Raw genomic sequence first — 24333 nt, 5'->3', positions numbered from 1 at the left:
TAAAATTGTTCGCAGAAAATGAAATGACTGCATTACATTAGTTAGAGGTATCTTAACTTTGGCGGTCTGATATCAGATTTGTTCATTTCATTATCTTATTTTCTAACTAATCTAGTTCACCCGTGAACAGTCATTGTGTAATCAATGATTTTTTTTTGAGGCGGAATGGCGCATATTAACATACTCATACACCTGTAATATGGGCGTATCGATGGGCGTGCAAAGGGGCGTGGATAACATACATACGTGGATAACATACCCATAGGGTAATTTATAGCTATTTAGAGATATACAAGGTATATGCAACCAGTTGTGACTGTACGTGTTATACTATTTGCATATATACACGAAATTTAAACTTTTATTATAATCCTCAGATTCAAAGCAATTGTGGGCAAAATATTATTTAATCATATTTATTTAAAATACATTTAAACATTTATTACATAATTTTAAAGTAAATATTTTTAAAATAATCCTATTGTTTTATTTATTAATTATGATAAATAATATTTACCTAAACTAAATTCGTTTCAAAATAAACAATCAGATTAAAAATAATCATATTTGAATAAGTTTCTCCTTTCATTATTACCATATTTTGCATGTACTAATACTAGTTGCATTACTAAATTAAACAAATTTAGTTATTAATATATAATTCTTGTTATAGTACAAGTATAATTAAGTAGTGTTGTGTGTGATAACTATTATTGAATAGTTATAGATAAAAAATACGTTCGATGCGGTGGCAATCGCAAGCCCGACAACCGAAATCCCGACGTTTGAAATCCCGAGTGTATTGAAATCCCGAGTGTATCGAAATCCCTACGTTCGAAATCCCGACTATATCGAAATCCCGACTATGTCAAAATCCCGACAATCAAAATCCCAACTATATCGAAATCCCGACAATCTAAAACTTAATAAGATTATTAATTGTTGATATTTATTGTTAATAATATAAACTAATTTTATTATTCTTAAGTTTTATAATGAATAAGTCAACGAAAAAAAAAATACAATAATAATTAATATTATTTATTGTTATTAAGAATAAATAACAACAATTAATAATCGGGCAAAAGAGCCATCGACCTAGGTCTTAAAAATATTTAGTATCCGTCGTACCTATTAAAATATAGTAGAATAATTTAAAAATGTTATTGTAGAAATTATAATAATAAAAGACACTGTCGGGATTTCGATTGTCGCGATTATGGTAGACGGGATTTAGATACACTCGGTATTTCGAATGTCGGGCTTTCATTAGACGGTCTTTCGGTTGTCGGGATTGCGATATAGACCCGTTCGATGTCATATTTCCAATATACGAGGTCATCGAAGTCTGTTATCAATTAAATGTTAAATAGATTATCTACAGTTACAATAACATTATGCAGTCGATCACTAAGAAAATAACGATTCAAGAAGTGAATAGCTTAAACGAACCATCATTTACACAATTTTTTGGTAATATAATTGAACATTGTCCATCAGCAGCAATTGCAATATTTAAAAAGAAACCATTCGATAACATTATTGACATTTACGATGGAATTATAAGTTTCTTGAGAAATATTAGTTTAAAAGGTAACGTAATTTACTTGAAAATTGTTTTTTTTTTATTGCAAAGGATTTACAGAGAAGGTCGAGATATTGAAAATGCATCCCGATTTAGCAGGTAAATTTGAAAATACGGTTAATTTGACTATAGAATCACAAAAGGAACAGCAATCGGCTGGACTACATTTAATTTCTCTTGACGAAACGGAGGAGTTAAGACAATTGAATAATGGGTATGTTGTGATATAAAAAATATATTAAAATTTTATGTTTTTAAATTTTAGTTACAAATTAAAATTTGGTTTTCCATTTGTTATTTGCGCAAGGGATAACACAATCGTCTCAATAGTAAGAGCAATCAAGGAAAGGATAAATAATGAAGAAGAATATGAAGTAGGAATTAGTATGAAAGAAGTGGAAAAGATTGCAATGAAAAGAATTAATGATATAATTAATTTGTAGGTGTTAGTAGAGAAGTATTTGTTTTATAGAAAAGTGTGTACTTTTTATTTAATGAATATTTAAAACATGTTTCCTTTATAAATAATAGATAAGCAGTTACAATAATCCCAAGCTTCTTTCAACCATAGCATGGGGCTGGCCCATAACTTCACAGAATTCGCTAGTGCTGAACACATCTTCTGGCCCAATTTCCAAATCCCTTCCAGTCAATGAATCTACCATAACATTGTGAGATGGCAAAAACGGCAAATGACCAATTTTCTTAGCAGCTTTCAATTCCATTGCCAATCTCATTGGTGCATGAAGTCCTTGTGTATTTCTCAAGACAGTCATATTCAATGTGTTTTGCCTTTGTGCATACTAAAAAAAATAATTGTAAATTAGTCTGAGAGTAACAAGTAGTTGTTAAAACAAACGTTTTTCTCTGATTGCATTATTGGGTGCACAGATCTGAAATTTGCAGCCCCTCCGGATAAACCACAAGTCATCAAGTCAGGCACACCATATGCACCTTCCTGCAATCCCATGCTGGTAGCATGTTCAGGTTTTGGTTTCAATGAAGGCAAAGCGAAACTCTGTAAACATATAAGAATATAGTCATAGTAAATGTTCAATTGGATTGTATACAAAACATAACCTCAATTATGCTTTGTCATTTAACGTAATTTGTTGAATCTAACTTATAAAATTTTTATTCCATTAATTATATATTATTCTTACCATTTTTAGAAATGTTTTGTTTAACACTTAACAGAGAATGTACTTGCAAAGCAAAAGATACCGCAAAATTGCTATTGATTGTTAAAAATCTGTCAAATGTACTCAAATGACAAGTCTTTTTCCACAGCAAACCTGAGCAACTACTAGCTCCACCTATGATGAAAATCTTAAATTATATTATGACTAATTGTGTATGGTTGTGGCATGGAAATATGTCAAAAATTGATTATTCTGTGAGTACCTCAACAAATACTGACATATTTGTAATTGTTAACAGAACAATTGTTTTACAATGAAAATATATTGAGACAAAGAAATAATTGAAATGGATACTTTGCCAACAGAATTTGACTTGATAGTGGTAGGAACAGGTAAGTTTTGTTCAGTTTATATTTTGAAAGATTAAACATTAAAGGTTGTTTGTATTTTAGGTCTGATTGAATCAGCTGTATCTGCTGCAGCAAGCAGAATTGGGAAAAGAGTTTTACATATAGACAGCAAAGATTATTATGGTGGTCTATGGGCATCATTTAATCTTGAGAACATTGAAACTGTTTTCAGTAAACCTCAATCCAATATACATAATGCAGGATCTGAAGATGTTCAGTTGGATGCAAATCAAAAGAAGTTAGTTATTGGAAATGATTTGTTTGAAATAATAGATATTGAGCAAGCTTGGCATGTCTTGGAAAAGGATAAAGATTATGATTCTTCACTTTTGAAAACAAAAGATGTGGCTGAAGCAGCTCTTGAAGTAAGCGAGGAATGCAATGCAGAAAGTGTTGATGCTGTAACCAAAGAAGTGCCTGTAGCAGTAGAGGCTAATGCAGAAAGTCTTGTTGATGAAATTCAAGCAATTGCTGTACAAGAAGCAATTGAAAAAAATAATGATGTTGACATACAAGAAGGTGCTGTAGCAGTAATTGAGGCCAAGGAAAATGCTGAAAAAGAAACTGATCCAGTACTGGAGGTGAAGGAAGAATTTAATGCAACAAATGATATTCATGTTGAAGCTGAAGAAGCACAAATTGTTGAGGAGGAACATTTAAATAATGTTACAAGTCTTGAAGTTTCAGCAGCTGCAGTTTTTAAACCATGGAGCCAAGAAAGCATTATGAAACAATCCAGAAAGTTTAATTTGGATTTAACTCCTAAGGTAATATAATTACAATTATTTATTTAAAACGAATTTATTTTATGAATTTAGGTACAATTTTCTCGAGGAGAATTTGTTAAATTGTTGGTTTCTTCCAACATTGCTAGATATGCAGAGTACATAGCAATTGGGCGTATCTTGACATATTTAGATGGCAAGTTGATACCAGTCCCATGTTCTAGATCTAACATATTTTCTAGTCCACATGTGAATGTGATTGAGAAGAGAGTGCTAATGAAATTATTATCTACTTTGATGGACAGCACTGACAAAGATTTTTCAGGTAATTATAAATTATTGATTTGTTAAAGTATTGATTAATTTGCAAAATAAGAAAAAATAATAATACATATAGGGGGCGTAGCTCAGATGGTAGAGCGCTCGCTTAGCATGCGAGAGGTACCGGGATCGATGCCCGGCGCCTCCAATCCACATTTTGTTAACTAAATTGTATATGCTTTCTATTTTAGAATATGATGGCAAAACATTTAAAGAATATTTACAAGATCGTAAACTTTCACCTGAATTAATTCATTACATCGTCTATTCAATTGCACTTAGCGACGATGAGACCTCTTGCTCTGATGGCGTTAAGAATGTTAAAAGATTTTTGGCAAGTTTAGGTATAATAGGTCAAACGCCGTTTATATATTCCATGTACGGTAGTGGCGAAATTCCACAAGCATTTTGCAGGTCAATATTATATAAACAAATCATATCATAATTTTATTAATATTTTAAAATATTTAGATTGAGTGCAGTTTTTGGTGGTACTTACGCGTTGAATCAACCACTCAGCCATTTTATATATGACGAAGAGCACAATTTCAAAGGACTTATTTCTGGACAACAAAAAATAACAGCAAGTAACCTTGTAACTGGTTTTGAATATGCACCAAATGAAATGGTTGAGAAGAAAGAGATGTCTTATATTTCTAGAGGAATATTTATCACTGACAAGTAATAGCTTATATTTTTTTATTAATTCATATAATTAATGATATAATTGTTTAATTTAGGTCTGTTTTGGAGGCGGATAAACAAAAGACTTCTTTGATATTGATGCCTTCAAAAGATGGAAAAACTCTTTGCCACATTATAGAAGCTGGTCATTGGTCTGGTGTATGTCCTAAGGATTTATGTGAGTAAAATGCATTTCAAAGTATATAAAAGAAACTTAAAAAAATATTCTTTAATTACAGATATTGTTCATATGTCTGCAAGAAGAACTGCATCCGCTAAAGAAGATCTCAAATATTACGTCGACACGTTGTTTAGTAATGACCCAAATGATACTAAACCGAATGTTTTGTGGTCTTTCTATTTTGCTATACCAGATACAAATGACAAAGATTATACTCAACATAATTCTAAAAATTCATTCTTTTGTCCAGGCCCTGATTCTGATTTGGATTATGATAATTCCATCCAAAAGGTTTGCTATTCCGATTAAATTAATTATTAAATTATATAATAATCGTTTTTTTAGGCTTCAAAAATATTCGATGAAATATATCCAGATTCTGAATTTCTTCCAAGAGCTCCGGATCCTGATGAAATTATTTTTTGCGATGATTCTGATGAAGCAGCCGAAGAAGTTAAAGAAGCCGGAGCTGGAGATTTGCCACAAGAAATAGAAAAAACCGAAGAGAAACAAGATAGCGCTGAAATTAGTTTGAACTAATTTTTTTTTAATGTTTCATTGCTTTTAATCGAGCTTTTATTAATGTTTGCTTAAAACTGTACGTGTGTTGAAGTGTATAATCAAAAATATTACGTTAAATTTTATCACCAATATTGTTAAATGAAGCATTTAATAAAAAGTACGACACAGCAATTAATTTAATTACTTATTAGGTAATTTGATTTGAAGTGAAAAAGATTTATTATATTTTATAAAAGAATAGATAATATTTTAAATTAGTAGTAAGCAGTATTTGTGATTAAAAATGCGTTTGGATATGTAACGTAATTAGTTTAGCGTATGAACTATGGATTTTGTATGATTAGAATAATTTATCATTTTATATTTACATAGTTTAGTGATAAATTGCTTTATTAGTAATGCCATATATTTTACAGGTAAATCTTTAAATGTAAATTATTATTTATGAGATGTTTTAAATCAATAACGGTTATCGTAAATACTTGTTTCCGTAGCATCAATACAAGTTTCTAGTCAATTATTATGTATTGTGAAGTAAGCTTTATTTAATAAAAATATAAGTATGCTTATACTATTAATTTGTAAATTTAATAAGAGGGGGCGTAGCTCAGATGGTAGAGCGCTCGCTTAGCATGCGAGAGGTACCGGGATCGATGCCCGGCGCCTCCAACCTTATTTTAATTTTTCATAGATTTAATGATTGAAAGACAAAAGTCAAATGAAAATTGTTTAATGATAAAATATTTACAATAAATAAGTTATTCTTATGCCATATCTAGTAATCTAGTTAGTGACGTTGGAAGCCAATTAGAATTATCCCTAGTATAAAATACAACATTCCTGTCGATGTAACATTGGGTTCCGTTCGAACCAAGGCGGTAGACTTGCTTTGCTTCATGGTATTTATTAGGAATAGGTACAAAGAGAATTCCTCGTTCTTCGCACCTCTTCGCAATAAGATCTTTGTAACCTTGCGGAATGCAAGATGCTGAACGCACTGCTTCTTGAAATGTCTGCAATTGTATATTATATATAGTTGATAGTTCAAAAAATAAAGATATTTTAAAACTTACATCGATTCTTGGTGGAGGAGGCGGAGGTACATTTGTTTCGATATTTGTCAAGTAAGAGACTGATTCTTTGGCGCCCGGTTGTTGCCCTGAGCTAGCAGCACGATTCATCAACTCTAGTGCTTTGTGAAAGTTTTCTAAACAAAATATAAAATAATAAATTGCAAAATTATTAAATATATATGTCATGTAACTTACCTTTTATTGTTGGTTGGGCCAAAAGATTATCGGATATCATCCTTTTCCATCCAGTGTACCATTCTGTGACCTGAGTGTAGTCCGGATTATGGTTAAGCCACATAGCGAGTGTTTGCAACCACCTCGGAAAGAAATATTTGTCTAATATTAAAGTCATATTACCAACGGATAGCATATCGTTCCAGTCCATAACCCATTTCCACGCATCTAAAACAGAATCAATTTAAGTATAATCTACAGGAGTTGCATAGGAATGTTAAAATACCATCTCCCCTACCTAAATGTTGCTGATGAGGATTTATAGCCAAACTTTGCATACATAACTGCAATTTGGGAACAATGTGTTTCACGAGGAAGGTAACAAATGAACCTTCTGGTAGAACCCGCTGCCATGGTCTTAATATAAACTTGGCTGACCCGTCCGATGGATGCCAGCTTGCTAAAGCTGTTCCCAATTTTTCTTGAATAATTGGATAAATGTGAACTTCCAAACGTTTATCTGCAAACAAATAAGTAAACAATCTATTTGCGCAAGAAATGATGATTAAATAAGATTACCTAATAACGGAATCCACGGATGAACCCATGTATGTACTGGAATTGTATCTGTAAGTGGATCCCAACTGGAGACTTCTTGTACTAAACGAGGTATAATAAGTTGGTCGTAAAGATTATTTAATATCCAGGGAGGTAATAGAGGTAACCAGGTTTCCATGACAGTTATCAGCGAATCCGAATCCCTTGGAGACCATGCACTAGAAAATGTAGAAAATAAAATGAATAGCAGAATTTACAAATCTATATGTTTTTTTTGTCACCTTTAAGTGATGCTTAAGAATTTTATTTGAATTATTATGATTAATTAGTATGTATAAAATACTATTAAAAAAGAGAATAAATGTCCATTTCTTAATTAATTTTTAAAGTAGCAAATAACATTTAATAAGATATTGATAATGCACACTTGGGATTTGTAGTAATTATAATTATAACGTTACCAATCTATTAAATTTAACATATATCTAATCCATAAAATGTTATTGTTTTTCTTTATCGGATTATTTAAATAATTTATTTTGAAGGAGTACCTAACTAAAAGGTGCGAACTTACCTAACACAAGTTCTCATTACAGGCACCCAAGTGTGCCATAAGAGACTATCATACGGCAGTATTCCCATACTATTACCTTCTATAGTCCCACGTTGAGTGCTCAGTAAGTCCTTCCATTGGCCGAATACATCTATATAAAGATTGGGTTGATTCAAAGGAGACCAACTAGCCATAGCTGATGTTAACAGAGGTCCAACAAGACCTGGTGCTAATTCGCCTAGTTCATACTGGCAATATTCATCGTAATGTTCACTCTAAAATAACCAGTAATATTATGTTGACTTTATCAAGTTGCAAATAATATGAACAAACCTGAAGAGCTTTAAAGTTTTTAGCAACTTGTCCCAAAGAAAGCCCAGAAGATGGATCAACCAATTCAGTTACAACATCCAAAATAGACTTTAACTTTTTGACATCTTTATCCTCTTGAAGTATTACATTCTTCAATTGTGCTTCTTCTTGCTCCAACGCTACAATTCGATCATGACTGTACCTCGCGTCTCTATCATTTTTTATGATTTCCTAAAGAAAAAATTACAATTTTAGAACAATATATTTTTTAAATCTATAAATTAAAATACCTGTTCATGCATTTCAACTAAAACATCCAAATTGTGTTGTAATTCTGGCAAAGAAAAGTTGGAACATTTCTTGTGTAAAACATCTTCATAATGCTCAACCCCAGGTGGAGCTTTTAAACCACTTAATGCATGATAACCACTGAGAACTCTTTGCTGAGGTCCAGTCATATCAATTACTTTGACCTTTGATAGTTCACTGAAAGTATGAATATTAGAATCGATGATACTATTTACTGTAAGACTTAATACCTTGAATTTCCCAAATTCCTAAATACTCCATGCTTCTTGTCTTGTTCAATCACATCATCAACACTTCTATAATAATATCTAGTTTTATTCTTATTTACACCATCTTCCTTCTTCCACTTCTTGTCTCCATTATCAACTTCACGTTTTATCTCCTCCTAGAAAACAATGTTTGAAATAAACCTTACAACATTATAGAAATCCTACCTTCAACTTTGGTATAGATGCTGGCTTCTCTGGACCATAAGCCCCAATAGCACCTCTACCTTTTCTTAGATGTGCTTCAACAGGTGCAGATATTCCTTGCAAATCTTTTCCTAAACCTTTTCCAGGCTGAAATCCCATTTGAAGCAGAAGCTTTGCTCCTATACCCTTTGTATGTTTTTCCCAACCTCCTACTCCTTTATTGATCAAATTTGCATTTTGAGGATATCTTCTTGCACTCCTCATACCTGCTATATCTCCTGTTACATCAGTTACTGTTGATTGAACTGGTGCTTTTGATGATGATGACCCAAAACCACGTCTTGTAACAGTTTCATCTTCTGAGTCACTGGAATTTCTCTTAAATGATGTAGTGGGTTTCTCTTCATCTGACTCATCACTTTTAACATTTTCAGACTTTAACTCTTTCTTCTTGCCAGCTTGCTGGACACCTCCAGCTACAAAGCCAATAGGGGCTGTATAATTTTTAGGTCCCTTTTTATTATTTTTATATGTTTTTGATTTTCCATCATCCTCATCTTCACTATCATCTGCCCATATTCCTAAAAGTTGATTTGAATTGATTAAACACTTAATATGCTGTATACAATATTTTGAATTAAGATTGATTTTTTGTTTAACATACTAACCATATATTTGTTGGTGTTTACTATTCCCTTTCCGTTTTCTGAACATATTAAATTCATTGTCTAAATCATAATCAGTAATTTCAAACTTTTCCATTTCGTCTTCGGACATTTTTACGCTTTATTGCAAACAAAAATTAACAAATCACATAAAACCACCAAAATCACTTCCACCTAATAACCAGTAGAAACATGTCAATTGAGTTTTAGGTTAGGAAAATATAAACTGGAAACTGAAGTGAAGTTGGATAAACAGAAAAACACAAATTGTGTATTTTTCGCAAAACATTAATTTATTGCAGATTAACAATAAATATATTTGGGATATTGAAAAATACAAAGAAAAAAATATGTGATTAAAGTAATCTCAAATATAATTTGCAACAGAAAACAATTGTTTGGAAACAATACTGTAAATAATTAAGTGAAATAATTAATAATGATTAGAAATTACTGCAAAACAATAATAAATATCCTTTATTTTAAGCATACAAAATACAATAGAGCATTTTACTAATATGGTCCTATAACTTAAAAAGTATTCTCATTAATATATAAAAGCCTAAGACAAAAAATATAATGTTTGTAATATAATAAAGTTCTAATTTTTCCTTAATCTGTTTAATATCTCATTCTTCCATTGGTCTTCTGGTATTTTATTTGCCCAATCTGGAATACTTGAAGCAGGTAATGTAAAATTCTCAAGTGCAGCTTTAACTTGATCGACTTTTTCCTTGTCCAATTCTATCTCTGTAACAGAGGGCCCATCCCAAACTTCTTTCACTAAATTGTTTTCAACTGGAGTAATTGAAGGAAGATTACAATTAGATTCAGTGTTTGATCCATCTTCATCATTGTCTTCATCTTCATCATCACTACTTTCAACATTGGTTTGTTCCATGGGTAGTCTTTCATATCCTTCATAGCTGTTCACTTCTTCTTCATTATCTGAATCCACTGGCATCGTTAATTCGTTATTGGAAATTAAGTGAGGCTCCATTTCTGGATTATCTGGTAATCCCATATTACAAGCTACCATGGTAAAAAATCACTACAGACTGCAGCATTGAAGAAACAGCTGATACTATTGCAGATCTGCAACTTCTTATACATTTATTGATTTTTATTTGACAGGATATATCACAAATCGTTTATTAATATTATAAATATTTAGTATTTAGACGTTTACTCTAACAAAATAAACAAATTATTTAGTAATCATAATTTATATTTAAATATATATATTTTTTAACAACAATCAACAAGATGTATATCTATTATAGCTATTTAACTGCATTGTTGCATCAGTAAATTAGTAAAATAATTAAAGTTCCAAATACTCCATTGGTAAATTCTTAATATTATATAGTAGTACATTATAGACAAGAAATATTAATATTTTAATATGCTTTATTTCACAGATGGATTTTATTAGCATTTCTTCTAATATTTACATTTTGGAAGCTTATTCTTTCTCTAAATTTATACGTTGTTGTTACATAATCCAAACAAAAATGAATCAGTTTCTCCACATACAGTGAGGTAATAATGTGCAAGTTAACCTCCAAGCCATAAAAATATATGAACAAAGTACAAAACAGATGTGATACATTTCTTGTATAAAATTGGTATTTTAGTATACTCATTTAATAGGTATGTTTGAAATGATTCCTTAAAGTGTAAATATTAATTACATATTAAAGCTTTTATCGTGATTATTTAATTAACATAATAATAGTTATTAAAATTGTGGTTTTGGTTAGTATAATATTTGATTCACTTGTTATTATGATGTTTTGACTAAAGGCAAAGTGATTCTTAAGTAATTGTTAATTTATCCAAATGCAATCTGATGCAACCTTAAAGTACAGGGATGGATTCAGAAAAAATGAAAATATATGTTTGTTGAAAATACTTATATAGACTCTTTATTTATCAATAATATTAACTATTTGATTAAAACAAACAAAACTAGTTTTGATATTTTTTAATGACTATAATATTATAATTTTGAAATATATTATTTGATTGAAGTTACCATTCAAAAGTGAGAAAACTTTGTTTTCACTGACAGTAATGTTATGATTATATAGAAGCATGTTTTTAAATGAAATTATATATGTTAATGCTTTTCTTTACCAGAATAAATGAAAAATGTCTCGTGGCCAAGACATTTTAGCAATACTAAAGAGCTTACAAAGCATAGCGGAGGCGGGTCTTAAATTGAACGAGTCGGAGCTGAAAGTAATTTGGAAGAATTCAAGTTTTAAATCTGCATGCCAGGAATTACCTCAGAAATTAAAACCAGACGAAAACATAACAAACATTAACGAGCTACTTAAAATTATTAACGATGGCACTGGGCGACTCTCCACTGTTTTCACCGGCGTCAGCCAATTTGCTAGATACAAACCTAACGAAGGTTCTAATACAAAAGGTAACTTTTCAATTAATATTGACTATGTTTATAGATGTAAACGACATGTTTATCACAAATCTTCCGCAGATAATCAGACAAAACCACCACCATCAAGTCATCCACCGCCACCATCAAGTCATCCGCCACCACCGTCAAATAAATCTCCGCCACCTACATCAAGTAGCAAAGATTCGAGAGAGACACCAAATCCGTTTAAAATTCATTTAACTGATAGCGATAAAGAACTTTTAAAGAAATTGGATCGCGAGCATAGAGAAAAGATGGCAAGGGAATTCAATAAGAAGAATATTGTGTTAGAGGATGAATTGAAGAAGAACAAAGATGAAATTGTGGCGGTTCCCAATCCAAAGTCGCAACAATCTGTGAATATTGAATGATGGAAATTCAACAATAATCTAATTTAATTTATTTCAGTTGAGCTCATCGGCTAAGCAAAGAACTGTTCCATCTACTCGAATAGGCAGAATGATGTCATTCGGTAATTTAGCCGCAGGCTTGGGTATCGGAACTTTGGCCGAGTACACGAAACGAACTCTGGGTTTAAAAGAAGACGATAGCAATATTTTCATGAACAAGGCAAATATGGAGAGGATCGTGGATACTCTGTGTAAAGTTCGTGGAGCCGCTCTGAAAATTGGCCAGATACTTTCAATACAGGATGATTCTATTGTCAATCCCGAATTGGCTAAAGCGTTGGAACGCGTTCGAAAATCCGCTGATTTCATGCCGACCTGGCAATTGGTCAAAGTCTTAGAGAACGATTTGGGCGCGAATTGGAGGAAAAAGTTTTCGGAATTTAACGAAACGCCTTTTGCTGCTGCCTCAATTGGTCAAGTGCATTGGGGTAAAACGCATGACGGCACTGAAGTCGCTGTGAAAATTCAATATCCCGGCGTTGCGAAAGGAATTGAAAGCGATATAGACAACTTAATTGGTATCATGAAAGTCTGGAATATATTTCCCCCCGGTATGTTCGTCGACAATGTGGTTATTGTTGCAAAGCGTGAATTAGCCTGGGAAGTTGATTATCTCAGAGAAGCTGATTGCACTAGGAAATTTAGGGATCTATTGAAACCATACCCTGATTATTATGTACCAGAAGTGCAAGGTATTCTAATCAAACCTTTGATTTACTATTTTATTGACTTGCAATTTATTTTTAGATACGCTATCTGCGAAACAAGTTTTTACTACAGAATTAATTGAAGGCTTACCAGTTGATCAGTGTATAGATTTACCATTGGCTGATCGGAAATTTATTGGTGCTAAAGTCTTGGAATTGGTTCTAAGGGAGGTGATGGAATTTCAGTATATGCAAACTGATCCGAATTGGGCCAACTTCTTTTACAACCCAAAAACTAAAAAGGTAGTTCAAAATGAACAAATACATTAATAGTATAGTAATTTTAAATAATTTTAGGTTCTGCTGTTGGATTTTGGAGCGAGCAGGGCTTATACTAAAAAATTCACCGATCATTACGTGAGGATTATTAAAGCCGCCTCTGAAGGCGATCGCAACACGATTTTGACTTACTCTAGGGAACTTGGATTTTTCACTGGATATGAAAGCAAAGTTAGTAAAATTTATCTACAATATGTTTGGAATGATAAAATATATATTGATTATAGATTATGGAAGAAGCACATGTGGATGCGGTGATGATACTTGGCGAAGTTTTTCGTAAAAATGAAGAATTTGACTTCTCGTGTCAAAACACAACGGAGAGACTCCAACAGTTGGTTCCGACTATGTTGGCTCATCGTCTTTGTCCGCCGCCCGAAGAAATCTACTCCTTACATAGAAAGATTTCCGGTGTTTTCTTGCTTTGTGCTAAGTTGAAGGCGACGGTTCCGGCAAGGAAAATATTTTTAAACTTATATGAAAATTATCATTTCGATTACTAATGAATGCACCACGTAACGAACTAATAAAATGCATATTTATTAATACCGCCTATGATTGTTTCGTATCGCCTTTTTTCCCCATCTTAATTTATTCAGTTGTCTGGTTACACAATTGTCTATATTTGCGAATTGCGGTATATGTCATTAAACAATTTCCAATCTAATTTATACAACTGCGAATGACAAAAATGCGGATAATTGCGTTACTATTTCTCCTTCGCATCCGGAATACGCGCATAATATGTCATGAGGCGTGGGCACGTGGTCTGCGGCCGTTTGCAAAAATCTGTAACACATGTACAGGCATTGCTCTAATCACACACCCTTTTGTTGACGCTTATAATATCACTTTTTATTAATATGTGAAACAGTCACAATTGTAATCTCGACGCAACTAATTCAGGAACTAATTCTTACTGAGAAATTTTACAAAACGTAAGTAATTTTTATATAAATTTCTCATTCTGATTATTCGTCGTTTAAAAAACCCTAATAAATTAATATTTATCAGTTATTGACTTAGCAAAATATTAGTATCTATACAAAGTATCCAAAAGCTTCCTGTTCCTTGTACATGTTGACTTAATAAATATATTTTATCCAAATATAACATATACACATACATTATTCAAGCAACATAAATAAATACAAATGTTGTAACATCTAATTACTAGTAAGAATTTGAACATATAGGAACATACATAATAGTTTAATTTTCTACATTTTGTGACATGACGAACACTTTAGGTAAAGTAATTTGAATTGAACACTTTTTTTTACTAATAATATCTATACTGGGATCATTTACAAAAAAAATACTGTTGGATTAATATATCAAATTATTAAATAAATCATAACTAAAAATGCAACCATTTATTATTGTTTCGTTTCAAGTAAATATTTCTCATCTATTAAATCGATATAATTGAAGATTTTTGTAATTTCCAATTTATTTTTTTGGTAAACAAATTTTATGTTATTGAATCGTTTATTGTTATATATTGAACATGATTTGAGGGTAGTAGATATTTTTCATATCATCGTAAATATTTCAGAAATTAAAAGGTGAAAAGATTCAACGGCCATTTGATCACGTTTTCCTCTTTTTGTGTAAACATTAAAATTTTGCGTTACTTAATCTTTCATATATCGTAGAAAATGTTTTTACAATATTTGTTCATTCATTAAATTATGTATATTTTGGCAAAGTAGAATTTTTATTTTTACAAATTTTTATAATGTACAAAATTTCTTTTAATAAATTTAATAATAATTTTGAATAAAAGATTCTGTAAATAAACCAAATAAAATATTTTATTTCAATATATTTTTTTAATTCTTCTATTTGTGTTATGGCTTTTATTGAAATGTCATTAAATTTTGTATTTATATAATAATTTCGAAAGCTATCATGTTTAATATGTACATAAAATGGATTGTAGGGTATTTAGTGCGCTGTAAATAACTGTCAATAAGGTACATATTACTGATACATTATGATATAATAATGTATGCAGTACACACTGGCAATGACATTATTTGCAAAAGAGTAAAAATCGACCAATTTCCTTATAGATAAAATGTACACGGTTATAATAAGTGAGACATGAAAACGAATGCATGTTTCTAACGTAAGAGACCAGCATGCATTTCATTAACATTTCCAAAGGCTTCTATAAATAGTTTTTCATTCGGCTAAATCGCAAACCGAGCGAATTCCGTTCGGATCACTAAATTAATCCGCACATTGGAGGGAAAGCACATAAATGATAATAAAACAGGAAAAGAGAGTAATTACATCGGGCTGTGGCCGAGCACGATCTCAGCTCGCCGCACCATTTAATATGTTTCACATTATAATACGTGGATTGCGCAAAATGGCTGTATAAACTTTATAAATCTGCAACAATAATTTTCAGAACTGATACACATTTCGAGAATAGAGAAAGACCCCCACATCACGATTTCCAAACCGCATTTGGTTACATACAAAAAAATCCCAACGAAATTGCTGTTAAATCATAATAATACATGCATATAAATATTTATTTACGATTGTCACGGTTTTGGCACGAAAATAACTGCAAGAAAGTTCCGTGTTGCGAAATCGAGATCGATTTGCTCGGATAGCTTCGCCCTTGAAAAGACAATTTGAGGAACGAACCGAACAAAGATCGCATCAAATTCGCATAAGTAGATCAAGCTGAATCATCCGAGCTGATTGAGTCTAATGCAACGGAATCAAGGAAACGAAGTTTTGCAAAATGAAACAAAATAAAAGAAAAAAAAAACGAATCATTTGGGAGCGGAGATTAATTGGTTCTAACGTGGAGTAACGGAGGTGCACGCCTTTTCTTGTCCTCCAATTCGCATTCTTTGTTATCACGAATGGATTTTAATGCAACTTTATTTATTACTTTCAATTACGTGTTCTATTTTAATTGTGACGGAAAATTACCGGTGGGAAATGCAAATTGCAGAAAAAAATTAATAAGAACTCCGTTCTTTATCCAGAGATTTAATCAATAACATTATTAACCTTAGTGCTACTTACTCGAGTAGTTTTCTATTTCAAATCACTACTTTATTGTTCCGAGCATCCATTGATTAAATCTTATGCAATTGAAAATGCGCTTATATTGCACAAATATTTATCATAAAACACAAAGGTGTGTTTTTGTGTAATTATATTCTGAATTTGTAATATAATACAATCCAGTAATTAGATACACATATTTTCAATTTTATTTCATAAAAAAAATATCAGCAGTTTAATTGGCGTTTATCAAATGTAACATAAGAAAATTATTTTTTTCTTTGCTAAATGTTGCTTGCAATAAAAATGGGAAATTAATAGGCGTTGCATGTGTTATGACAAACTAACTATCTCATATATCGAACACGTTATTATCCAAGTAATATACTATTTTAAATGGTGTAAAGGAGACAAGAAAAATTAGTACCTATTAAACACATAAGAATTTATAGATCGAATCATTCAGACGTTAACATTTAGCGCGATTTTCTGAGGAATGCAATTAGATCGATTAAGTTTATTATGCATGAAATATAACTGAAATAGCTGGGAAAGGAAGAAAGTGCAAGTCATAACATGAGTCAATCCTGTGATATTACAAATGCATTTATAATAAATGAAATAATTGTAATTTATAATTGACGACTTGTATAATCATATAATCAATTGAATATGATTTAAAGAAATCTTTTGTTGATACTAATAATAATGATGAAATTAAGAAAAATAAAAAATGGTTTTGGCGGAAAGAACTATATTGATAGACTACTGGCCAAATATATTTATTTCTTCTAATGTATGCAGAATTATTAAGATATCTTTAATTCTTTTATTTTTCTTTATATATTGAGTTGTTTTTCACGGTTCATATTTTATTTTTGTTTATTTTGGCTAATAAATTCTAATTATATGTATAAATCAGCAATTTTATTGAATGTTTGAATGTATAGAAATATTGATGTAAAAATTATTTTAATGAAATTCAATTTAATTCTGAAGTTTGAATTGATTTGTACTAATTAATTTCATTATCTGTCAATGGAGAAAGAAATTCATTAGAATATACTAGTTTAATAGTAAATGCATGCATAATTACTCGATTCAAGTCCAGCGATATAAATAAAACTTGATAAATATTAATGATATTCATGTGTATATAGTAATTTTAATAAAGCTCGAGTAGCAATTAGCGGTGAGATTAGCTCTAAGTATAATGCGGAGTGATACTCGTCGGTTCGTTTGCAAGCGAATATTGGAATTGAATTTAGATAAAAATTCAGCGTAAAAATCAGGGAGAAAATGGGAGGTGAGGTCGACCTGCACCGCTGCGCTCTTATTTTCGAAAGAACAACGATATTATGGGTGCTCGAAGGTCGAATTTATCCTATATATACTTCGGTTATCAGTGTACCAAAGCATACCGACTCAAGCCTCAAAACATTAAAGAGCAAAGATCTCCAAAATAGCAATATGAATACTTTGGTAAGAAATATACAAATCTAATAAAATATTTATTGTTTTAATAATCAATGCATATTCATTGCATTTGCATATTTGCAAATACTATTTTTTAATATTTTTAATTAATAATTTATTGATCCAAATTTAATTAATAAGAGCTATAGAATAAAGTCTTTCTGCCCTGAAGAATATAATATTATTTGTTAATATTTGTTTGCTAATTATAATTTTTGTTTTGTTTTCTATTTAGACTTTAGCAGCTTTTGCCTGTTTGGTTGTCTTGGCTAGCGCCAAGCCTTCCGGTTATGGCGGACTCGGTGCAGGTTATGGTGGTCATGGTGGGTATGCAGGATACGGTGGATTTGCTGGAGGACATGGCGGAGGTGGATATGGAGGCGGTGGACACAACTACCATGGATCCGTTGGACCAAGCGGCGTCGTAACCGGTGCAGGAGCTTCTGGTCCATCTGGAACTGTCGATGGTCATGGCGCTGTTGGCCCATCCGGAGTCGTTAATGGACATGGTGCTGTCGGCCCAACTGGACCCAACGGACACGGAGGATACGGAGCTTGGGACGGCGCCGGTGCCGGAGCTGGTGCTGGAGCCTGGGACGATGGCGGTCATGGGGCATACAGCAACGTCGTTCATGGTAACGGAGCTACCTTGGTTGGAGCTGCAGGTGGATACGGAGGATACGCCGGTGGAGCTGGAGCTGGATGGGCCGGTGCCGGAGCAGGATGGGGTGGAGCCGGTGGTCATGGTGTTGTTGTTAAGGGACCACCAACTGTCCCAGCTACCATCATCGGTCCAGGAGCTACCGGTAAAATTGTAGCTGATGGTCTCTGGGGACCGGTCGGCCATGGTCACGGTAAATGGTAAATTCATTGAATGTCTTCAAATCGCATGAACTACCATTATCCACATCTACTACCATTTCAAGGCTTCCTTTGTGCTGTATCAGTATAGCTTTCATTCTGTTTTTTCTCTTACTGAGTATCCTCTTCATCAGCCATTACGTATTTCTCCTAATTTATGTTCATTCCTCTTTGTGTTCTTTATGTGATATATGGTGTGTTTGTGTTCTCGAATTATGGGAAAATTTCTTCTCATAATACAGACGAAACCTGCCTCGTATTTTTGACAATTCTACTTATATTGTAAATAATGTTTATATTATATCAATATGTGTTCAATAAACAATAAGTTATAAAATATATAAATGCATTTCATTCATACATATTTCCTATATTCTTTGTGGACAAAAAAATACAAATTACAATTAATAATAACAGCCAGAAAGACTTTCCTCCATAACTATTTGGTCTAAATTAATGCCAATAAAAATTTGTAAGTAAATAATAATTATAATAGCGAGTTACTAAACATTTAAGCTCAAATTATTAAAAAAACAAATATAATTAGTTCAATGTTAGGAAAAAAGTTTAAATATCATAAAAATATAAGCATTGCATTAGAATAAAAGGAAAAAAGATAATATGTATAATTTAATAAATAATAATAATGTTTATTTCAACTGTTACAAAATTAAAAAAAATAAATATGTTGTAAAGTGCTACTGACCACCCGAACTATTTTATTTGGATTTTGTAAACTTGAAGACATGAAATGTGTAAATGTGAAGACATGAAATATTTAGCTAATACTTACTAGTTATAATATATTATAACATTTGTTAAATATTGGCACTAATTTGAACCAAAGGGCAATCGACCAAAGTCGTTCTGACCGAATATAATATTTTATTGATGATTAAACTAAGTTTATACTTATAGACCAATATTTGAATATTGTTAGAATAATCATATCAATTATGCGATAATACAAAAATTACATATATAGAAATGTGAATTTAATATAATTAGCCTCGGTCGATAGTCGTTTGATCGTGTGGTCAATAAATATGTTAAATAAATAGTATTATTATTATAAGTGTCAATCAGTTTATTTATAAAGCAAAGTATGGATTAGTAACTGCATTTTATCAATTCGTAAAAAATAAATTATCGCTTTAAAAACAAATCTCACAAATTTATATAAAACACATAACTGAAACATCTTATGATCTAACTGTGTGCCAGGGACGGCGCGAAAATTGAAGATTAACATAAAGTTCGCCCTGAGATAGACTAATATATTAAGGGTGCCGCAAACCGTAGAAGTTTGGGAAATCATGGTCTAACACAAGGAATATTTTTTTATAAATAACTGTAATGTACTTAATGTATTAATATTCGTAAAAATTGGTTTCAATTTATTTCATATTTATACATACACAAATATGTTTTGTTAATATAGGTTAAATTTAGATTGTTTTAATGAATAATCATGGTTATAATGATTGTTTTGCATTGTTTTGCACGGTTGAATGTGCAACGTTTGAAATTTCGTGTATCCAGTTGGATAAAGTTCATTCATATGGTTGCAGGAATTCTGGGTGTTTCAGCTGATTCTTTTCCGACCGGTCAATTTTTAACGCAGCTTCAAAAACTTGCTTGGCATTTGAAGTTACTGATCCGTGAACAATTTAATCATTGAACAGAAATCTCTATCCTTTGCACTACATACATACATAAAGCGCAGATAATTCGAATTTCTTACGTAACGCCAAACCACGTACAATACTGTTTTATTGGTAAAGAAAAAAATGAATAAGGAATAAAGAAATTGAACCCAACACCTAAGAATCCAATAAATTGGAGGTCGGATGAAATTTTCATTGAATTGAATTTATAATAAATATTGATTTTATTATTGAATTGTTATTAATAATGTATTCGAAACTGCGATTTGCAGACGTGAGTTTGTAATATAAAACAAATTGTGCTAGTCATAATGTAAATCTGATTTGCATTTTATATGTTGGAGTGAAATATTCTAACCAGACATGATATGCATAATTCAATGTTTATTATTTTTTGATATAAATAAATGTAATTGTATTTGACTGAGTGCAGTAAATGCAACAATGGTATTAATTAATGTAGGAGTCAAGGATAGGGCTGTTCCTTCGCCCACCCAATTCAATTAACGTAACGAAAAATATTTCCTTTCGTCGGTGGATAAACTATGAGTGCGAATAATGGAACAAACGTATTTATTGTTTTGCTATTTCGCGGTTGAATTTCGAGCGTTTCTGTCAAATGTGGTCAGACGGCTAACGGCTACAAAATGCCGAGACTAGTCGGTAATTACGGTTGACATTAAAACCATTTTGTAATGTAATAAATATAATGAGATCGAAACAAAGATTGCACAAAAGATAAATGTAGGTGTAACGTTCCAGAAAAATATTTTACTTTATAGTTATTATAATATCAAAGGACTTTGCTATACTAATTGAATGGCACTATTTATAGGTACTTGTTACATCATGCAGTTTTCAAACAATGCATTCATGTTGACCTCTTGGTCATTTTGCCTTATCGTTGTTGTAACAAAAATATAAATCAAGAACTTAGATTAGATCAATTTCGGTAGAAGTAGTTGGAGTATCTTATTTTTCAGTAAATTTCCACAATAACTGCGAGAATGTATGATATTATCAATTACTTTAATTTAAACTATAATTCTTGGATTTATACTTTTAGAATTAACAATAAATCATTACTAACATTAATAAATTTTATTATTATTAAAATGTTCAATGAGAACAAATAATTGTCATGATTAAAGGTAAATTAGATAAAAAAAGTTACTAATATGTCAATATTTTTAATATACATACATACCTCGGTTAAAGTTTCGATATTACAAATAGAATTAAAGAAAAAATATTCCTATTTGAAGCTTTAAAAACTTTTTGGAAAATTACACCATATTTTGTTAGTGAAAATAAACGGAATTTAAGATATTTGTATTATGTTATACGATCAGTGATAAATACAATTGTTAAATGAAATAGAAAAAAATGCACAAACAGTCAACTAGAAATCGTATTTGAAAATATCATTTTGGGAAAAAGGCTTCTTATTTGTTATTAATAGTAATATTATTAATAATTGATATAATTTATATATGCACATAAAGGTGTATTGACAATAGTCTTTCCGCTCTACAAAATAATATTATTTTGTAGAGCGGAATGACTGTGGTCAAATAATTGTATATAAAATATCATATGATATTAAATTAAGACATAAATATATTTGCTTACTTGCAACTGCGTATGTGTACTAAACGGCGAAGCTTGAAATCTGAACAATTTATAGATAGAAAATGTTGTATGTAATACTTGCATCATGTTGCATGATTCTTCCACTGGTCTAAGAGCATTGAAACAACATGCAGACAAATCCGGATTTTACAAATAAAATAAAATTTTAATCGTATACATATCATAACACAAATATTTTCCTGTGGGCGCCGCCCTTAATGCACTACCAGACAAGGAAACTGGCTGGATTTCGAAAAAATCTCATCCAGATTTCGAGTTTTAAGGTGGAACGAAGGCCGTTTTGGCGTATAAATACACAAGTTGTCATCAACTGAGGCATAATCTTCATCCACATCTTGCGATCAAGACATCTAATACAACATATAAACAAACATGAATAACTCGGTAAGATAGATAATTACGTTAAATAATTACTTTTTTAAATGTAGTTTCTTCAGATTTTCGTTATTCTCGGATGTATTGCAACTGCGTCCGCGTCTGGTATTTTGGGATTGATTAATCCCAATTATGCCGGATCTGTTGGGCCAAGTGGAATTGTTACTGGACTTGGGGCAAAAGGTCCTGCTGGATCTGTAACTGGATTGGCTGCTGTTGGACCTGCTGGCATCGTGACCGGTGCTGGAGCTGTTGGACCAACTGGTCCAAATGGACACGGAATCATCGGATTGGGCGGTCTGGGAGTTGCTCCAGGTTTACTTGGAGCTGGTATCGTTGGTCCTGGAATTGTAGGACCTGGTATTGTAGGCCCTGGTATTGTAGGACCTGGTATTGTAGGACCTGGTATTGTAGGACCTGGTATTGTTGGACCTGGTATTGTGGGACCCATCGGTTTGGGTTTAGGTTCTGTCGGTGTTGTTGGTCCAGCCGCTGGAGGAGTAATCATTAGTGGACCCGCTGGAGCCGGTAAAATCATATCTAATGGACTTTTGGGTCTTGGTTCCGTAGGAAAAATTGTCAGGAGCGATCTCTTGTGGTAAACAACAATAAAATCCTGCCATCATAAATTTGTTATATAGACACTTGACTCAAATTGCAGTAATTTTCATTTTCAAGTGTAATTTATTTCGAATTTATCTCACAATCAAGTAATCTTATGTATAAAAAAATAGTCAGTTCTAATTATGAAAACGAAAAGGCCCTGCTCTATATGATAACTCTATGTTTTTGTATGTATAATAAAGTGTGTTGCAAAATAATAAATATATTTTAAAACGTATTACAATTGTCTTATTAAAACCAATCCATCATCAACAAATTATATAATTGTTTTTTTTAATCAAAATGTAAATATTTCATCTTATATGATTATCAAAAAGCCTTATTCCACTATTGGTTAGCGGTTTACGCAAATCAATTACAAACGTTAATGAAGTGAACGATAGAAATGAAAAAAATATTACGTTTTTTTTTATAATATCTTCTATATCATATAAAGTAATTTAGAAGAATTTTTAACAAATAATTTAATTGAATAATTTTTTTTTAACTTTTATTATTCATTCACAACCCATAAGTTGAATGTTTTTGGCCAAGACAGAAAAAAAAATATAAAAGCATGGAGCGGAACGATTTGCCATCGGAAATCTTCCTATAATTGAATAATATCTTAAAAGATATTTGCAAAGTAACTTAACTTTTATTTTAGTAGTTATATAAGTAGTAGTAGTAGTAGTAGTCCCAAGTTGTTAAGTAAAGTATTTGACTTGTATCATGTAGTATTCATTTTAAGAAATTATGGTCTAAGAGAAATATTACTTTATTAAGACTTAAGTTATATTCATTTAGTTTATTTCAAATGAAAGCCACAGAATATTTGCCAATTTGATCAGAAATTAAAAAAAATACAAGCTTGTTGATAAAATTGTCTTATCTATCAGCTGTTGCTGGAAAGTAGAATTATCATATTTGATAACGGTTAACTAGGACAATAATATTTTCTAATCTTTAATATTATTAAAAAATAAAGAAATTAAAATTTTAAAAATCTCAAACAAATTTAAAAATCTATGGCAACTGGTCGTAACGCAAACAGTAATATCAAAAATAATATTACAAATATATATTGAGCTTTTTTAGCATTTTTATTCGGGAACCGAAATCAATATTTTTATGTTAATAAAGTGTACATTTTAGATAAATGAAAGTTTACAGTAAAAATAAAGAGATAT

The 24333-nt window shown here is 31.3% G+C and overlaps 7 protein-coding genes and 2 non-coding genes across 10 annotated transcripts; 6 read left to right on the top strand and 3 right to left on the bottom strand.

Annotated features, from left to right (window-relative positions):
• Nucleotides 1-1397: 1397 nt before the first annotated feature.
• LOC108567718 (2-oxo-4-hydroxy-4-carboxy-5-ureidoimidazoline decarboxylase-like) lies at nucleotides 1398-2068 on the top strand. The gene is made up of 3 exons (XM_017928333.1): nucleotides 1398-1593; nucleotides 1646-1799; nucleotides 1851-2068. Exons 1-3 carry the CDS (start codon nucleotides 1398-1400, stop codon nucleotides 2026-2028), a joined length of 528 nt encoding a protein of 175 aa, XP_017783822.1. The 3' UTR covers nucleotides 2029-2068.
• LOC108567717 (proteasome maturation protein) lies at nucleotides 2052-2891 on the bottom strand. Its single transcript, XM_017928332.1, has 3 exons — nucleotides 2749-2891; nucleotides 2445-2603; nucleotides 2052-2388 (listed from the first exon to the last, which is right to left on the bottom strand). The coding sequence occupies exons 1-3, from the start codon at nucleotides 2749-2751 to the stop codon at nucleotides 2125-2127; spliced, it is 426 nt and encodes a 141-aa protein (XP_017783821.1). The 5' UTR covers nucleotides 2752-2891; the 3' UTR covers nucleotides 2052-2124.
• Nucleotides 2892-2939: 48 nt separating this feature from the next.
• LOC108567716 (rab proteins geranylgeranyltransferase component A) lies at nucleotides 2940-5732 on the top strand. The gene is made up of 8 exons (XM_017928331.1): nucleotides 2940-3119; nucleotides 3180-3904; nucleotides 3956-4187; nucleotides 4375-4597; nucleotides 4655-4864; nucleotides 4924-5045; nucleotides 5107-5339; nucleotides 5394-5732. The coding sequence occupies exons 1-8, from the start codon at nucleotides 3074-3076 to the stop codon at nucleotides 5586-5588; spliced, it is 1986 nt and encodes a 661-aa protein (XP_017783820.1). The 5' UTR covers nucleotides 2940-3073; the 3' UTR covers nucleotides 5589-5732.
• On the top strand, nucleotides 4259-4331 carry Trnaa-agc. Its single transcript has one exon. It is a non-coding gene; the product is annotated as a tRNA-Ala (tRNA).
• Nucleotides 5733-6166: 434 nt separating the features above from the next.
• Trnaa-agc lies at nucleotides 6167-6239 on the top strand. The gene has a single exon. It is a non-coding gene; the product is annotated as a tRNA-Ala (tRNA).
• A 50-nt stretch (nucleotides 6240-6289) lies between these two features.
• On the bottom strand, nucleotides 6290-9831 carry LOC108567719 (septin-interacting protein 1). Of its 2 annotated transcripts, none has more exons than XM_017928334.1 (11): nucleotides 9631-9831; nucleotides 8984-9543; nucleotides 8780-8934; nucleotides 8531-8726; nucleotides 8262-8471; nucleotides 7950-8203; nucleotides 7397-7593; nucleotides 7104-7337; nucleotides 6839-7045; nucleotides 6644-6777; nucleotides 6290-6583 (listed from the first exon to the last, which is right to left on the bottom strand). In XM_017928334.1, exons 1-11 carry the CDS (start codon nucleotides 9737-9739, stop codon nucleotides 6335-6337), a joined length of 2505 nt encoding a protein of 834 aa, XP_017783823.1. In that variant the 5' UTR covers nucleotides 9740-9831; the 3' UTR covers nucleotides 6290-6334. The 2 variants fall into 2 exon arrangements, with proteins under 2 accessions (XP_017783823.1, XP_017783824.1); XM_017928335.1 differs by having other exon boundaries at nucleotides 7116-7337.
• A 265-nt stretch (nucleotides 9832-10096) lies between these two features.
• LOC108567693 lies at nucleotides 10097-10714 on the bottom strand. Its single transcript, XM_017928299.1, has one exon. It carries the CDS (start codon nucleotides 10664-10666, stop codon nucleotides 10229-10231), a length of 438 nt encoding a protein of 145 aa, XP_017783788.1. The 5' UTR covers nucleotides 10667-10714; the 3' UTR covers nucleotides 10097-10228.
• Nucleotides 10715-11104: 390 nt separating this feature from the next.
• Nucleotides 11105-14017, top strand: LOC108567714 (aarF domain-containing protein kinase 4). Its single transcript, XM_017928328.1, has 7 exons — nucleotides 11105-11280; nucleotides 11770-12064; nucleotides 12134-12429; nucleotides 12482-13175; nucleotides 13231-13433; nucleotides 13488-13640; nucleotides 13697-14017. The coding sequence occupies exons 2-7, from the start codon at nucleotides 11782-11784 to the stop codon at nucleotides 13970-13972; spliced, it is 1905 nt and encodes a 634-aa protein (XP_017783817.1). The 5' UTR covers nucleotides 11105-11280; nucleotides 11770-11781; the 3' UTR covers nucleotides 13973-14017.
• A 3618-nt stretch (nucleotides 14018-17635) lies between these two features.
• Nucleotides 17636-19110, top strand: LOC108567715 (glycine-rich protein DOT1-like). Its single transcript, XM_017928330.1, has 2 exons — nucleotides 17636-17990; nucleotides 18220-19110. Exons 1-2 carry the CDS (start codon nucleotides 17808-17810, stop codon nucleotides 18847-18849), a joined length of 813 nt encoding a protein of 270 aa, XP_017783819.1. The 5' UTR covers nucleotides 17636-17807; the 3' UTR covers nucleotides 18850-19110.
• The last annotated feature ends 5223 nt before the right edge of the window (nucleotides 19111-24333 follow it).

The sequence above is a fragment of the Nicrophorus vespilloides genome, unplaced genomic scaffold, assembly GCF_001412225.1.
Source record: "Nicrophorus vespilloides isolate i.1.1-1 unplaced genomic scaffold, Nicve_v1.0, whole genome shotgun sequence".
Lineage (NCBI taxonomy): Eukaryota > Metazoa > Arthropoda > Insecta > Coleoptera > Silphidae > Nicrophorus > Nicrophorus vespilloides.
Note: the sequence above shows the minus strand (reverse complement) of the source record. Positions and strands in the feature narration are given on the sequence as shown.